The sequence below is a fragment of the Amblyomma mixtum genome, chromosome 1, assembly GCF_055824585.1.
Source record: "Amblyomma mixtum isolate Tamu chromosome 1, ASM5582458v1, whole genome shotgun sequence".
Taxonomy (NCBI): Eukaryota; Metazoa; Arthropoda; class Arachnida; order Ixodida; family Ixodidae; genus Amblyomma; species Amblyomma mixtum.
In genome coordinates, this window is record NC_143012.1 from 145231289 (window position 1) to 145248831 (window position 17543).

Consider the following 17543-nt stretch of genomic DNA (forward strand, 5'->3'; position numbering starts at 1 on the left):
GTGGAGCGGCACCCTCTAACATTCCAGGCAAACCACAACTTTACTGAGAGCCCCTTTCAGAGCCCATTTAAGGCGGATCGAGCTTAAAGGGCCACTGACCAGGGTCCGGACATTTTTGAAAAACAAGCCCACTGCATAGATGAGGCATCGAAGATAACCTCTGCAAAATACTAGAGCCATGCGCGCCCCGAAAAGCTGCGAAAATTCAAATCAAAGCCCGCTCGTTCTTTCCGTCAGCAAAAACGGCCCGCCCCACTACTCTGAACCCCGCTGACGTCAAGGGGGGCTACTTTCGCTAAAGGCACTCCATTGGTGCATCGTTCTGACTGACGGGAGAAGGTTGGGCGTAGCCTTGGCGTCGCGTCATCTGCACAACGCTTTCCGCAGCGCCTTCTGTTCTGGCTCATGCCTACAAACCCGCATGAAGGAACAAAAAAAAAAAAACTGCGGAGGGAGCGTGCGGCGACAGCCTTGAACCCTAGTCATAAAAAGTAAAAAATAGTAAAACTGAGGGAGTTGGTTCCCCCCCGCCGTGATCACGTCACGAGACGCTCTGCGTGCGCGCTCCCTTCTCAGTTTTTTTTCTTCTATGCAAGCCCCCCAAAACAAGGTTTTAATTACTAGTGCAGCAGAGCCTTTCCCTCGCTCGCCCACTTGACCGCTCCGCACAGACACGGCTTATCTCATGCATCTTGCGTACGCCTTGACTCCAATGAACGACATGGGCTTCGGAGCGGAGAAAAGACACAAACACACAGAACACAAACACACATGAAGAAAAGCAAACGGGCGGTTGCCGGGCCCGCACTTCGCCGTGTGTTTCGAACAGAACCGACTTCCGCCCCTCCGCTCGTGAAGCGGTGGGGAGGCCTAAAAAAAAGGAAAAGGTGGCTCGCTAACTGGGAATGACAAACAGATGTATGAAAGGATGCGCTCGCTAACAAGTCTAGGTGGTCGAGCCGATCGCGCCTCTCGATCGTTCAGTATGCGCACCCGCAGCGCCCCCCCCCCTCCCCTCGAACAGACCCAGCAGCAAAAACTAAGAAAAGAATTCTATTGAAGGCGGGGCCATGACTTAGCCCTGTGACGCACTCCACAGACAGCACGCCTCCGGCTTACATCGGAGAAGGAAGGGGTGATTTTGCATTGCCGAGCCTACTCGACGAGGAGCGGGAGAGAAAAATTTCGAGGAGGGAACGGAAGGAGAGGAGGCTCGCTCAAAGAGAGGTAGAGAGTGTTTGCTACCCGGGGGTGGGCAGGGGCCCTTTAAGAGTCCTTCATGTTTCGCAACGCTCAAAAGTTTGAGATTTTGAAAACGATCGTGGACCTTGACAGCTGGTATACGTAGCGAGTACGCGTTTTTTGGCTGCCATGAATATATATTCAGAAAGCGCGGGACACTCAAACATGCAGGCGATCAGGAATTATTTAAAACTTAGGCTTCTTAAATTGTACTGGTGTTTTTGTTTGCAAGTAAATTAATGAAAGTGTAAATATGATAGTCTTCTCAAGCTTTGGAATACAATGGCGCTGCGGAGTTGCGAAGCCATGACTCATGAAGTCATGACTTCATAGAGGGATTTGTATGTGTATAGGTGTGATTTATATTTCTGTTTTGGTTTATGGGGTTTAACGTCCCAAAGCGACTCAGGCTATGAGGGACGCCGTAGTGGAGGGCTCCGGAAATTTCGACCACCTGGGGTTCTTTAACGTGCATTGACATCACACAGAACACGGGCCTCTAGAATTTCGCCTCCATCGAAATTCGCCCACCGCGGCGCCGGGATCGAACCTTCGTCTTTCGAGTCAGCATCCGAGAACCATAAGCACTGAGCCACCGCGGCGGACGATTTATAGTTCTATGTGTATTTGTATGTGTATAGGACTTGATGTATATATGATCTGTATTGTTCATGGACAAGTCTGCAGGATTTGCCTATAAAAATTCCATCGATTTTATTGACCAGAGTATAGAGGCAGTCTTTCTGTAGGGGTTACCAGCAATGAAGACGACGTATGAACCTCGTGATGCACATTTAAGGCTCCGGCACTGAGTCTCGATTACAACAAGCTACCGCGTATACGCGACATTCGGTTTCAACGAACACGCAGGTGTCACAAACTCGCCTGCGGTGACGCGTTCCGCGTCTGCTGTCTTCGCCGCGGATGTACAGGTGAGGTCAAAGGAATCTGGAGCCCGCTTCTGGCGCTGAAAGTTTTCTTGCGCGTTCCGTAGCGACAATATGCAAATTTCTTCTGGTTCGCCAGTGCCATTTGCTAGCATATGTATTAAATATCTACCTACTTTTTTGCGCTAGGTAAGGCGTGAGAAGAGTTTAATCGCCGAAGCGAGCTCGCTATTATTATGGCCGCGACTGTACACACGTGACAGTCGGAAAACTTGGCGCAAAGAATATTAATGCGAAAAAGGCGCGCGTCGCATGAACACGAGGGAAAGCCCAAAAATTATCTACGCGAGCGGCAGCATCATGGTTCGCACAATATTCCAGCCCAGCGTCCAGTGTCGGGCTTAGGGAAGCAACCTTTTGTATTGCATTGTTTTAGAATTTCAATGAGTGAAAAACGGGGGAAGTTGAGGTAAAAGCTGCAGTAAACAGCTCGAGGGCCCTCGACTCCAATGCAGTACTATGGAAAGGCCGAGCATATGTGCGCATTTCTACGCACTCCATGGTGCAAAATAAATACATGAACACTTGCAATGTATGGTTATACTTTGAACGTAAATTGTTCCGACTATGGACATATCCGAAGACATTCCAAACAGTATTCCTGCAGATGCAAGTACACAAAACTCATGTTCATAGAGAATATAAGATACACATAATGAGAACATCATTCAGAAGGGAGATTAGACTTACTCCACCGTCTTAACAGATTGTAACGTTTATTATCTGTGTGAGGTAAAAGTTCGATACTCTTAGAAGAGTGTTGCGAAGCATCTGATAGCCATACTTGGTTCTGGAATGGGGAATACTGCAGCGTTCACGAGAACGAGCAACATACACTGGAGGATTTCAGAAATAGACTCGCTATTTCTTACATCGTCGTCATCATATTACCAGGCTACGTCCACTGAAACACAAAGGCATCTCCGATATCCCTCCATTTAATCTTGTCCTGTGGCACCTGCGGCCACCTTACCACGCAAACGTACTAATCTCAAGGGTCCACCTGATCCTCTGCCACGCTGTCCTGTACACGCTTGCCTTCTTCTGCAATCCATTCCGTTACCGCAACGGACCTAAATAGTAACCTTGCCTTCGCATTACATGCCCTGCCCAAGCCCATTTCTTCTTCTTCATTTAAACTAGGTCACTAATTTTTCCGGTACACAGGCGAACACTGGAAAGCTGGAAGTCCTATACTTTCCACTTGATGACTACTGGAATGCTGCTATTCACAATCTTAGAGTATATGCCAAATGCACTCCACCCCGTTCTTATTCTCCTAGTTATTTTACTTTCGTAGTCCGGATCTGCGCTCGATCGACTCCAAAGCTTTGCTGGCTATCGTAAGCTGTTGTTCCCTTCCGGGTCTGTTGAACATAACTTCAGTATTCTTTGTATAGTGTTTAGACCTGTCGTTCGGCTTTGCCCGTCAAGGCCTTTGATCGCGCTTTGCAATTCATGCTCTGATTTAATTAGCAAGGAAATACCATCAGCACATTGGAGGTTACTAAGGTATTCTTCCTTAAGTTTTAGCCCCAACGCTTCCCACTCCAGCTGCCGAATACCTCTAGTGAACGCCAGTGAACAGTACCGGAGAAATTGTGTCTCCCAGCCAGGCATCCTTCCTGATTTGGGTTATTGATTACGATTATAATCGATGTAATGTTAAATTTATCTTGTCCATTACGCCGCAAGGCAGCATTCTGGACCCTTTCCTTTTCAGCATAGATGTGAATGATGTGGCGTGTGTAAGCAACGAAACAAAACTAGTTGCATATGCAGATAACGCCACTTTATTGTTTTCTTCTTCATGTAACCCGAATATATTTATGAAAACAATTGCAGCACTTGTGCATCCTGAACCATGGACACAATACATAACTATTGGACTCAAGATTAACACTTCAAAAACAAAAATCCATTCTTTTTCGTCCGGAAATGAACACGTCAATATTAATTTAATGATGATATTGCGCTCAATAGTTCTGGGGTAACAATACTGAGTGCTTTTAATATATTTGACGTATTTCTCAGAAAATGGCATGAAATAATCACTCATATTACACGGCGTTTAAACCGTCATTTGTTATGGGATCGATTTATTCTTTCAAAGAACATCCTACCTGTAAAAGTGACAATGCGTGCTGCTGTATAATTTATTATTCCAGCGTGCGACTGAATTATTGTCACTTGGTATCGGGGAAGGCATCACGTACAAAAAAAAAAATCCTCAGAATAATACATAAATCCAGTATGTCTTATAAGCATTCCTCTACACACCTTTTTAAGGAAGATAACATAATGACTATACACGATAACTAAGCGCATCGTTTCATGTCAGATATAAAATGGAGAAAAAAAATGATGGTCGATTAGCGTAGTTTAGTTTAGTTAGGCCAAATGCAGCTGCGCTAGCAGTTAGGTTTTCTCTTTGATTCCGGTGTTCAGGTCCAGTGTTCATGGATGTTCTGGTAGTGATAACAGGTAAAATGTCCACATATGCGGAATCGGTCATTCTCTGCAATCATAGATCCCTGGGAGTCCTCATACCCATCCTGGCGCAGTGGTGCAGCGGTCAAGCGATGCGCCACTGCCCTTCTATGGCAGGTGCTGCTGCCATTGGTGGGACTTTGATGTGCTTGGCTTGGGCTGCGACCCAGGTTGTTCTCCCCGAGCAGCCTCTCTTGATTAAATGAGCTGCCGCCTGATACGGTGGGCAGGTTGCTAAGTGTGTATATATACACGCCTGCCCACAACCCGGTGGGCAGTTGAGCAGCCTGCTATAAAACCGGTTTTAGAGAAACATACAAACGCACAGCGGCTAAATGCGAGGAACGGCCACTCTAACACTACAGAGTTTGCATTACTGGCTTCACTGTCCAAGAGACATGTCGCGTATACGCTACATGGAAGCCTCATATACGCATTTTCTTCGTGGAGGCGAGAGCACGTCAAGCTATAATTCTAGCTCTTTCCCTCAGCCTCCCCGAGCCTTAAATTGTACTGAAAAATAGTGGTATTATTATAGTTATTGAAGGACGCATGCGAAGAGGAGAGAGACTCTTTGCCAGCGCTAATTGCCCTCCCCAAACTCAAAATCTCGCCCTTATTTTCGTAGCTGGTCAAACCAGAAGCGGCGCCATCTCGTCCTGTGCTGGGGCGCGTTGATCAGTTATCGCCCAAGCTGCTGCATGCTCCCGTGGACAAGTCTTTCGAAGCCAGGTGTAACGCGACGGAGCCGAAAAACTTGCGCGCCCATTTCGCCTAATCTTCTTAATTAAGGCACTCCCACAGCATTGCGTCTGCGCAGAGCTCGCCAAGAGTGCCTACCTTTTTATGCGTAGCATATTGCAATCACTCAGTTCACCCCTTGGGCGCGGCCGGGCAGCCACCAAACCACGTGACGTGACGTCACGACAGCCGGAGGAAAAACCGTAGGTAATGATGATGGCGATTCTTGGTCAAAATTGCAAACACAATGAAAAGAAAAAAACCAAAAAAATAACAGAAAAAACAAAAAAAAACGGCTGAGCATGGTGGCGGTTGCCACCGCCCCGTTTCAAAGGGGGCGCTCCTATCCATCCATCCATCCATCCATCCATCCATCCATCCATCCATCCATACATCACGGAGGAAAAGCTGCTGAGAAAATCGAGTGCCGCCAAGTAATACCTCGCGCAAAAAGACCGCGCAATATGCAACGCATTCTTGGCTGAACCAAGCTAAGCCTGGGCATCTTTTTATTTGGAGAAAAAAATTCGCTGTGGCTTAGCTTGGTTAAGCCCGGTAATTGCGAAAGCAATATCCGTACCTACGCCATGGTTCAGCTGGTGGTTAGACTTGTGGTGATGCATCGGTTATACAGAAGGTAGTGTGAGGTTAATGAGACCTCGCCCGCTCCACAAAAGTACCGCGATCCAATCCAATGTAATGTAATCTAATCCAATTCAGTCCAATCCAATCTAATGTAATCTAATCTAATCCGATCTAATCTAAGGCCGCCGGTGGTGGCACCGCCACTACTCGCAGACGGCGCGAGATGGTCGCCCAGCTCTTCGGCGTGACGTCACACAGAGGTCATGCGAAAGGTCAATAAGTACTTTCTTCTGGGCGAGTTGGTTCATAATTTCCAAAGGTAAAAACTTGCGCAAACAGTAGAAGAAGAAGGAAGGAGACGGTACAACAGGACAGAGCGCAAACTTCCAACTGGTTTATTTAGGAAACTGTACCTACATATATAGACAGGTGAAATCATATCAGAGTGATCAAGCGTAAACACGTGTGCACACAACCAGCGAAGATCCACTACCAAGCAGGGCAAAACTAATAAAATCTCATCATGTTATCACTGAGGCCAAAAGATGCTAGCTGTAAGAAGGCTGAATGAAGTATGCAGGGTAATACCAGCAACGCAGACATATACACACACATACACATGCACGACTGCGCGCGCGCAAACAACACATGCACATACACACACACACACACAAATAGACAAGCACACGTAACCTTGTAACAACACATATCTTTGGCAAAGCCAAGTCAGACCTAAAAACAAAGTAAAACAGGCAGTCACAAACTAAAACCGATAAAACAGCCAAAAGGCTAAACCTGAGTGAATAAAATCAATTTTCTAGGCAAAAGCCGCGTCACTCATAAAAACCAACAACAAAAAAATCAACAACAAAAACAAGACGTATAGATTTCTAAGCAAAAGCCGCGTCAGTTATAAAAATCAACAACAGACAAGAAGGTATGTAACAGCAAGTAGCCCAACAAATCACACATGTCCTAAAAAGGCTAGCTCCTTATCAAGGAATGTTAAAGAGGTGGAACTAATACATTTTTCACCGTTTTTCGTTATTAAAAAGGCCTCAGTGATCTCTCTCTGTCCTGTTTGCGCTCTGTCCTGTTGTACCGTCTCCTTCCTTCTTCTTCTACTGTTTGCGCAAGTTTTTACCTTTGGAAAGGTCAATGGTGGCACCGCCGCGTCACGGCAAAGGCTTGAAAGTGCAAGTAGAAAAGCTTTCGCTTTAAAAGTGCTGCTCGACTTACGGCGTGGTACTTTTCTATGCCTCGCCGTAGCACCCGCACGCATTGTCAGCACGCATCGCCATGTATGAACGCGATCGCTCGGCTCGTTCCACGCCCAATCATCGGCAAAGTGCTTCCGAAAGGCGGTTGAAAATGTCAGCACATCGCTTTCTACACGACGCTGGATCAGGCCTCGGAGGCGTGAAAACGCGCAGACCAGTGCCGAAGCTCCGCCGGACACAGATTCCGCTCACAGCAGTTCTGCAGTAACGACTATTCCACTAGCCAACCTGCCGCCGTGGCTCAGTGGCTTTGGCTCCTGATCTCGAGGTCATGAGTTCGATCCCGACCACATTCGATAAAGGCGAAATGCAACAATCGGGTAGATGCTCTATTTAAGATGTAGCGAAGCGCCCTTGGTCACATTCGAGAACACGTTTGGCAAGGGTTGCTTCATAGTTCCCAGGGTTGCGAGCAGTAAAATTGGTTTTTGAGGAAAGGAAATAGCGCCGTGATAGTCTCACATCTCGGCGGACACCTGAACCGTGCCGTAAGGGAAAGGGTAAAGGAGGGAGTGAGAAAGGAAAGGAAGAAAGAGGTGCCTTAGTGGAGGGCTGCGGAATAATTTCGACCACTCGGGGTTCTTTAACGTGCACTGACATCGCACAGCACACGGGCGCCTTTGCATTTCGCCTGCATCTTTCGAAACGCGGCCGCCGCAGCCGCTGCTCCCGTACGCTCATCTCGCCGATTATTCAACTCCCTCAGCATTCAGCGGTTGCATGGTTCATCCAACGCTTTCAACAAATCTTTCCTTCCCATCGCCATAGAGGAATGGAACAATCTTCCTGAAACCGTTGTCATCGAAACTAATCCCACCAGATTTAGGCAGCTAATAACAGACCACTTGATCCAACTATAGCTACTTCCCTCGCGATGCTCTGAGTGCAATTTGAACTGCTTGTGTTATTGCGACACCCCCCCCCCCCCCCCAAGTGTTTTCCCACTTATTTCATTTCCGTACTTTTTAATGTGTAATTTATATACTACTGCTTTGCCATATATATTCTGTTCTATTTGAATCACCTGACGCTAATTTCACGTCAAATTTGTTATTCTTGTTATTTTTTGTTCTTTTGTTATGCTTTTCTATGCTTACATGCTTTTGTATGACTGTTTTACATCACTGTCTTCCCCCCCCCCCCCCCCCCTTATGTAATGTCCCAGACGGGATCTTTAAGGGTTCAATAAATGATGATGATGATGATGATGATTATAACCCGGGAACTACGGCTCAGCAGCCGAGCGCCCCAACTGCTGAGCCCATCAAGAGTTTCAGCACCTGTGAACCACATCTGATATAATTGAAAACGCGCATTTGTTGCCCTCATAGGCGTGTCTGCCTCGCCTGTTTGCCTTATCGTCCACGCAGACAGGGTGAACATATCATATATCACCACCGTTACGTTAACTATGCTTTCTAGCGATACGGGTTCGGCTCTTTACTTTTTGCTATCAGTTAAAAACATACTTATCATGCTCTACGCAGCGGCAGCACGGAACGCACAGAAATTAAATTTCATGGAGTAAGCTGCAATCTGACTGGCCAGCGGTTGTTGATAAGCCCGGCGTCGATGCGTACGAGGGGGTACCCAAAAGAAACCGGACTAAATTTTTTGGTCGGCAAAGCTTCTGTGGTACCGCGTTTTGCCACTAGGAGCGCATACAACGAACATTCCAGAGTCAGTAAGCCGAGTGCCGTCGTTGAAGGAGGTCAGACTAGTTTAGGCAGAGTTTTAGAGTGACGACTGTTTTGTGTGAATGTCGTTTTTGCAATGGCTGATTTTCGTGAACAGCGTGCGCCGGTCAAATTCTGATTTTTGCTCAGAAAAAGTTGAATGGAAACTCTTGAAATATTAAGAAAGACGTACAAGGACGATGCTATGGGGAAAACTCAAGTGTTGCTGAATCAAATCCTGAATCAAAGCAACAAGCATGCCAATGAAGAACATCAAATTCACCTCGCCTCATGAAAGCTCGTCAGGTGAAACCAAACCTCAAAACAATGCTGATTGGTTTTTTCGACGTGAGAGGAGTCGTCCATTGATAATTTGTTCCGCAGGGTCAGAAAGTTAGCCAGGCTTTCTACTTGGATGTTTTGAAAAGATTGGGCAACAGTGTGCGGTGGAAGCGGCCAGATTTGTGGCAGTCGGGTGACTGGTTTTTCTATCAAGGCAATGCCCCTGCTCACACAGCCCTGTCTCTACGACAATTTTGGCCCAAAAATGGCATGACCCCTATTCCTCAACCCTCATACTCTCCCGACCTTGCCCTGTGCTACTTTCTTTGTTTCCTAGAATGAAAAGGCAGGTGAATGGAAAGCGTTTCGCTGATGTTGCTGAGGTGAAGAAAAAAACGACGGAGGCACTGTCAAGCATCACAAAAGATGAATTTAAACAATGTTTTGAAAAATGGAATGAAAGATTCGACAAGCGTATCATTGCAAGTGGGGAATGCTTTGAAGGAGATTGAAGGTCTGTGCTTAAAATGTGGACAAATAAGTTCAAATAAAAATAAGTCCGGTTTCTTTTGGGTACCCCCTCGTATGTCTTGCAAGAGTGCGGACACACCCTGAAGGAAAAATAATACAACTCTTATTCACGCTGTTCGACTCGAACGAAAAGTCCTTGGGTTTTGGATGCAGTATTTGCAGGCGGCAGATCTTTGTACGGCTCACAACAAACACAACCGGAGGTGATCTCGTTCTTACTGAGCGAACGTATCGTGGTCAGGAAGCAGCAGGCATGAGAAAAATGTGCTCTCGCGCGCAGTAACCTCACTGCACAAACAGCAGACGTGACGACCAGTGACGACGCACGTCTCGGCAGCTTTCGAATCTCGCGCCGAGCACGAAGAGAGGTCCGCCCGCACTACGCGTCTGATGTACGACGCCGGGCGGCATGCCGATTTGCGCGAACGCTGACATGTCACAGATCGCAATTCGTGCCATTTCTTTGCAGGAATCCGAACAAGCGACGCAAAAGAGAAATACTGGACGTCGTAGACCCACGTTTGCACTCCGCAGGATCGCGAACAGACTGCCCGTATCGCTGACGTCACCAGGCGCTCGACGAGGTGACGCACATTAGAAGCGCAGCATCAACGTACTTGAGGTACCGATTGGTTGAAAGTAAGTTAAAACTTCTCTAGAACAAAAACAGCCAAAAATTATTTTATAAATTTTATTGTGTTTTTTTGTCGTCTGTGTGTGAAGTAACATTTTTTTGCACGTTTTTTTTTAAATTGTAGTCTCGGACCAAAAGGGCACGTCCGATAAAAGTGGAAAGCCCCCCTCCGCCTGATCCTCTGCTCCGGTGCCACCGAAGAAAGCAGGCGGAAAGGACACAAGCATGGCTTTCGACCCGGTTTCATTCGCTAAGGATTTCATCGCCGGTGGCGTCGCCGCGGCCATCTCAAAGACGGCCGTCGCGCCCATCGAGCGTGTCAAGCTTCTGCTACAAGTGCAACATGCTTCCAAACAGATCACCGAAGCCCAGCGTTACAAAGGTGAGCCGGAATCGTGGCCCTTCCGGCCTAGCACTGACCTACAAAAGGGGAGACCCGGCGAGGCCGCCATCTTGAATCGCGTGCGCAGCCACTTCGGCCCCTCGAGGCCTTTTCACAGTTTTATTGACTGTTGACGTCGCCTACTCGAGTTGTTGCAACGGTCAAATGTACCTTGCCAGAGAAATAGGAGCGGAATGGCCTTCGGATAGGTGTTATGGTTGCTGTCGACGTAGAAAGTGACAGTGCCAACGCCGGCCGCTGAACGAATGAATGACCTTTGCTGGTGACCGGCGGAATTTCCCTAGGGTGGCCCTTCCGCACATTTTACGTGCCGCTAACGGGCCATGCTCGTGAAGCGAAGTTTCGTGTGCGATTGAAAAGTCCGTGGATTCGCCGGTTACTGCTGTTTTGTTTGTCGAAGGCCGGTGCGCTGTTCTCTGCATGTGCGCTTCGCCCTCCTCGAAAGGTCTCGCCAAAGCAGCCGTTTTCCTCGTGACCGCGCAGGCTTACTCGATCTACGACGCACTCCGTTCCGAAAGCTAGCTTTGCCCAGTGAATTTGCTGCATTTAGGTGGTAGACTCGGAAGGGTCGTTTGCCGCACCTTTGACCTTGGACGCGATGGCCGTGTCATACAAAGGGTCGTGGCCCAAGTCTACCTGCATTTCTCAAGGCGAAAGCAAAGTAGAATTAGGACAAAACGCAGTATACTACTTGCCGGCCGGCACGCGGAATGTTTCAACTGTTGGTAGCGGATAATGAGTTAATTATTGATTTGCGTCTGTCATTCATTTCAATTGTTTTTATGGATTCTATTTGAACTATGTCGGGTGCTTCATCAGTTCATCCCAAGGTGGTGGCCCCCTGCGACGTCTTTTTGATGCTCTTGACCTGGCCTTGGATAGTTTACTGTTGGCCATGCCATCGTATTTGGCTCCGCTTGGTCGCTCCGACGTCTGCGAATGCTTCTGAGCAGTGGTAGTTGAATTTTTACGGCTGGTATTGTGCGTATCTGCTAGTAAGAGCTGTTGTTAATTGTGGCCGCGTTAATTTTGCTTACGGCTGGCCCTGTCTCGGTTCCAACATGCGCTGTTCGAGCTGTGAAGCGTGTTGTATTGTCCGCAGCCCTTGCATTTTCCTGGAAACTGCACTGAAAAGGCCTCATAAATGTGAAACATCTCGATTATTGTGGTCGGGTGTGTACGTCCGACCTAACTGTTGTGAAAATGATTGGCATATGGCCTGGGTGCTGCTATTAGTGTTTTTGTCACCTTTGTGTGGAGCATTTACACGGAATAATTTGGCTTCGCACACCTCAAGTGATAGCAGCCCAAGAAAGGATCTCGGGGGTATTTTCAAATGGTTTGTCCCCCTCCTTTGCACTGCTGTGGCAACTCGGGTGCAGAGCATTTACAGCTGCTGGTGACCGGCCCACTCCTCTTGTTGTGTATAGCCCCCGGCAGAGCAGGATGTCAAGCATGCACCTGTTGAGCTAATTGCTGACTGGTTGTGTTGCAGGCATGGTCGACTGCTTTGTCCGCATCCCCAAGGAACAGGGCTTCCTCAGCTTCTGGCGTGGCAACCTGGCCAACGTCATCAGATACTTCCCCACCCAGGCACTCAACTTCGCCTTCAAGGACAAGTACAAGCAGGTCTTCCTTGGGGGCGTCGACAAGAAGACCCAGTTCTGGCGCTACTTCGCCGGAAACCTGGCCTCCGGAGGCGCGGCCGGTGCCACCTCTCTGTGCTTTGTCTACCCCCTCGACTTTGCCCGAACCCGGCTTGCCGCCGACATTGGCAAGGGCGCTGGCCAGCGGGAGTTCACTGGTCTTGGCAACTGCCTCTCTAAGATCTTCAAGTCCGACGGCCTTGTTGGACTGTACCGTGGCTTCAACGTGTCCGTGCAGGGCATCATCATCTACCGGGCGGCCTACTTCGGCTTCTTCGACACAGCCAAGGGCATGCTGCCGGACCCCAAGAACACCCCCATCGTCATCTCGTGGCTCATTGCGCAGACTGTCACCACCGTGGCCGGCATCATGTCCTACCCCTTTGACACTGTCCGGAGGCGGATGATGATGCAGAGTGGCCGGGCCAAGGCGGACCTCATGTACAAGAACACACTCCACTGCTGGGGCAAGATCTACAGGACGGAAGGTGGGGCCGCTTTCTTCAAGGGAGCTTTCTCCAACGTTCTCCGTGGCACCGGAGGCGCACTGGTGCTGGTCCTCTACGACGAGATCAAGGCCTTCATCTTCTAGGGACCACACCACACGTGGCAAGACAAAAAAGGACTCTCGAGAGCAGACAGTGGAAACACGCTTTGCCGAGGCTTCATTGCCTGCCTCCCCCACAGACTTCTTGTTGTTATTGCAGTTTGTTCGATCCCCGGTTCACTTTTTCTTCTAATTTTTGTTGAAGTATGTAGCCTCCTCCGCCTGTGTCCGACCTGTGGCATGTCTTTGGGGAAGTGGACTGCCGCACTGAAGACGCTTGTTCTCCTCACCAATTGGCACGTAACTTAATTCAGCACACACATTCCACGTGTCCACCACCGCTAATTTAAATGGGGATGACAGCAGAGAACCAATTGCTGGGGAGTCTTGGGGGGGAGGGTTGCTGTTTCTGAGCAGTTTTTGAAGCTAGAGCAAGTAATAAAGGAGTAGAAAAAAACAGACTATTTTTGTGGTTGTCAATTACTGCAGCATGTGTAGAGGACTGTTACAATCCAGTTCCTACTGTTGAGCTGGCGTCATGTTTTAAAACTGGATTAGGTCGTGCTGAAACCTTTGTTTTCTTGGAGTTCAACAATGAACTTGCATTTTCATGCTTATGAGTGCAGTAGCACACAGATCTGTGTAGTGCTTTCCTTAATTCTAATTTTTAGAGGGCTGTATTATGTTTGGCCAACATAGTCATTTTGTCCTATGCAAGGCAATTTGACAGACATGCATGTCTTGGCAGGTTTTATCTAACCATGGACTCAGTATTTGGGGCATTTTGACTCTTGCCATCTGTGTTGTGGCAGATTATGCTTCAAAGGTGCTGGGGGAGTTTCAGTTCCCTTTGGGCTAAGTCATTTCTCTCTGCTTACGGTGCAGTTTAATTTTTATTCATATTGCAATTAAAACTGCAGCATATGCACAGTGAAATGACAGGAAGTTTCTGGGGATAAGCTGCCATAGCTAGCACAGCGTTAATTTGGAGCGATGATGTTGTGTGAAAGGAATTTGAGTACATGAACAAGAAATCTCTGCAGAGAACTGATGGAAGAACAGCTTTTCCAGCAAGTCTGCTGCATGTGTTCACGAGAGCGGTTCGTGAAGCTAAATGGGGAGATGTGCATGATTAGTCTTTTCAAGTTTCAACGCTGTTGAACAGGTAAAGACTTGCGAAAGCAGTCTGTTTCGAATTTGCTTGACTATTGCCTAAACATTGCGTGAACTTATCCGTCAAAGTTGCTGAACGATCACCTAGGTGGTGTCAAGACAATTTCTACTTTCGTACCATGTGACCTTCCCCCTAGCCGCACCATATCCAAGTCATTTCATCTCGGAGGTCGAGGCTTCGGAAACCCATGGGGTTTTGCAGGATTGTTCGTGAAGTAGTGTTTTCACACTACATGTGGCACCTGCATGCTGCATCAGCTGGGTGTAGTGAAGCTGCACGTGCAGTGGTTGGCATGGCTGGAAGTTGTATGAATTGCTGCAAACGGCCGATAAACTTCACCCTCATGCCATGCTCACAGCAGACATTCTCAACTGCTTCAAAGGGCTACTGCTGCCAGCCCCTTGTCTGGAATGGTAGTGGACGAGGGAGGCTGTATTTGTGGGCGTAATTATTAACACCAGGGGTTCTTTTTACATGCACCGAAGCTGGCATATAGCTCATCAATTGGCCCCATTGAGCCATCGTGCATTATGCACGGACTTCTTGCGCTACGTATGACGCCGGTCCTTAGACTGGTCCCCTGTTTTTGGGAGTAATAAAAGAGATCACCACCACCCATGCAGCACCCTTGGAAGAAGTGAAAGGAATGCACAATTCTTTCGGGAACACCTGAGCCGCACGACAAGGTATAAGCAGTGCGGAGGAAACCACTTTCATTGGCTGCCTTTCGGACTGCTAGGCAATCAGCGGCAACTGGCACCACAGCTTGCTTTGGGTCCTTGTGGGGTCCACCAACCATGGTGCACAGGTAGGAAAATGGGGGAGTGATGGTCAAGGGAAGAGTGCAATGTGGCTGAAAGATATGAAGTGGCTCTCCACGCAGGTGCATTTGGCCAGAGCTGAAATTGGCATTGGCGTGGTCACTTTGCAATGGCAAGACCACATTTCAGCCCGCTTAGCTGCCATGCATGCAACCTATGGAAGTCGTGTGGTTGAGCATTTGCACGAACCTACCAACTGCCTCTCCACTGTCGACAGAAGGTTGTCAGCAGAGGTGTCGTGCTTTTTGGTTGGTGGAAATGGTTATGACGTCGGAGTGCGCGGATTCAAAGTAATGAGGTCACCCACGGATGCCCGACGCCCCTTTTGGAGCAGACAACTAATAAAAAATAGTTGTAGTCCGCTACGACAAGGGGTGCAAGGAGTCTGTGGGTAACCACATTACATACCTCATTACTGTGGACAGAGCCATGGGTACAACCGAGCTGATCGAAGCAGAGAGAGTCGTGCTAAAGAAGCAGTCAGTCTGCAGTCAACGTGAGTAGTTGCAATGTGTAGTCAAATAAAGCACTACTACAGCACAAACAGTCTCACCTTGCAGTACTTAAGAAAGCCAAAATGCCCCCTGAATTTTTTTACAATGCAGAGTAGACAGCGATGCATGCAACCTTGTGGAAGTGCCGTGGCTGTTTGCAGCAGCCAATTTAACTCCCCGTTCAGTTTGCGCATCGTTTTAAACAGTACTTTTAGTAAATCTTTACCACACTGTGCACAAGTCATTGGGTGATGCATGCTGAAGGTCACCATTAAAAGCCGTACGAGGTACGGAGATTTAGCCCTCTTCCCTTCAGGCGCATGGATGCACGGGTGCAAGAGTGGCCTGAAAGGTGGTTCTGGAAGCCCAAGGCGGTAACGTTTCACTCGCTCCTCAGAAGTGTGCATTATGAGGTCAGTTCGTGACATTACAAAAGCAGCTTACAGTGCATGCAACAGTGCAAAGCACAGGCCGCACTGATGTACCACTCCTTCCAGCTGTGGGGACTGAGGCGATCCATGCAATCATGCGTGACTGGTTGGCGGTCAATTCCACACGTCAAGTTTATTGCTAGGGTGGCCAGGTCAGTGTGGACATTTAGTGCGTCGAGTCATTCACGCATAGTGGCTTAAAGATGACCGATTGTGATAGGAGCGCACAGTTGTTTCAGGGCATCTGCTGTCCTTGCCTGTGTTTGTGAATGCTGCAGTGCAAGGGTCGAAATTATCAGGTCAAAGGATACGCAGTACCCAATCGTATTATTGCAACGCTGTGGGCGCTCGGTATGTGTGCAGTATGAATCTGCAGCACATTTAAATGCCACCTAAGTTGTCCTCTGTACAGTGGCAGGCAAGCCTGTTGGCATGCCACAGTTGCATCCGAGGTCACGTACCACTAAGATGAATAAATGCAAGGCCCCTTCGACTTTGTTACGAGGTTCAACTGTGTTGAAAGCTTGGCTGGAGGAGGCCATGGTCCATATGCTGCAACAGTCAAGTGTGGCAGTCCACTTTGGTTTGTGTTCCGAACAGTTAAAGGCTTAAAAGCGGAGGCGAGGTAGCGTGATGGCAACAAGAGCCATGTTTCCGCTTGCACAAATCTTGTGCTATAAATACGACTCAAAACAGGCACCTGTGGCTGGTGGGAGTTTCTATGCAACCACCGCAGTCCAAGTTTGCAGTGCCAGAATACAGGCTGGTTTGTATGTATGCCACCACTTTCTCATGAATGTGAACATGTCGGGGGCAGTCCAACAACACAGGCTTGTTTCAAGAGATCTTGCAGCAGAACCTGAAGCAGGCTGTGTAATACCCGTGCCACACGGACAGATTTAATGCCATTAAGTGCTTACTGCCTTAAGTTTTAATGGCATTCGTGCGGTGCCACACGCATAAATTTAATGGCATTAGCCTTACTGCCATTCGCAACCTACTGAGTTCGCCACAACTCATTCGCCCGTGCAATGTGTACTCTCGTTCCCATTCCACACACAGAAAAGCATGCAGCTTTGTCAGTTACAACTGCCTAGCCCACTATAAAATGGTTAATTCTTAACTTTCAGCCAGATGAGGCACCTAAACCGCATTTTCGATGCGAAGAGCGCCATTTTAACCAGCCTTATTGACTGGTGCTCTAGACTTATGTGCTGACATGCGAGTTTATGGCTACTTTTTCGACTTGTAAAGCAGGAACAGCCGTATTTTCTGGAAAATCGTTTTTACATTACATTTAAACATCATTCCCGATATATTCTGCTCATTAGGAATGTTTATATTAAGATGAAACTTTTGACTACCTTGCAAGCGTTATCGCCATCGTCACTTTCGATACTGGCATTAAAAGTGGACGTGTAGCACCAACTCCGAAAATAATGGCATGAACAAACTTAAGGCCTTAAGCATTTACTGCCATTTCTTGTGCGCGTGTGGCACGGGTATACGTCTTCAAGCAGCTAGAGTTTGAAAAGTACTGTCAGTAGGAAAAGTGAACTGACCATGGAAGCAGATTTAAAATTGCTTGCAACCAGATAGTATAGCGGTAATGGCTTACT

General features: G+C 48.0%; 1 protein-coding gene across 1 annotated transcript; it reads left to right on the plus strand.

Moving 5' to 3' along the window:
- Nucleotides 1-10577: 10577 nt before the first annotated feature.
- LOC149367842 (ADP/ATP translocase-like) lies at nucleotides 10578-13465 on the plus strand. The gene is made up of 2 exons (XM_089557673.1): nucleotides 10578-10790; nucleotides 12307-13465. Exons 1-2 carry the CDS (start codon nucleotides 10634-10636, stop codon nucleotides 13047-13049), a joined length of 900 nt encoding a protein of 299 aa, XP_089413799.1. The 5' UTR covers nucleotides 10578-10633; the 3' UTR covers nucleotides 13050-13465.
- Nucleotides 13466-17543: the final 4078 nt, after the last annotated feature.

Bases quoted from the DNA above. Each gene is read 5' to 3' on its own strand.
- LOC149367842 (XM_089557673.1), top strand. From the start codon at position 10,634: ATGGCTTTCGACCCGGTTTCATTCGCTAAGGATTTCATCGCCGGTGGC. The intron at 10,791-12,306 runs GTGAGCCGGAAT...GTTGTGTTGCAG, and splicing joins CGAAGCCCAGCGTTACAAAG to GCATGGTCGACTGCTTTGTC.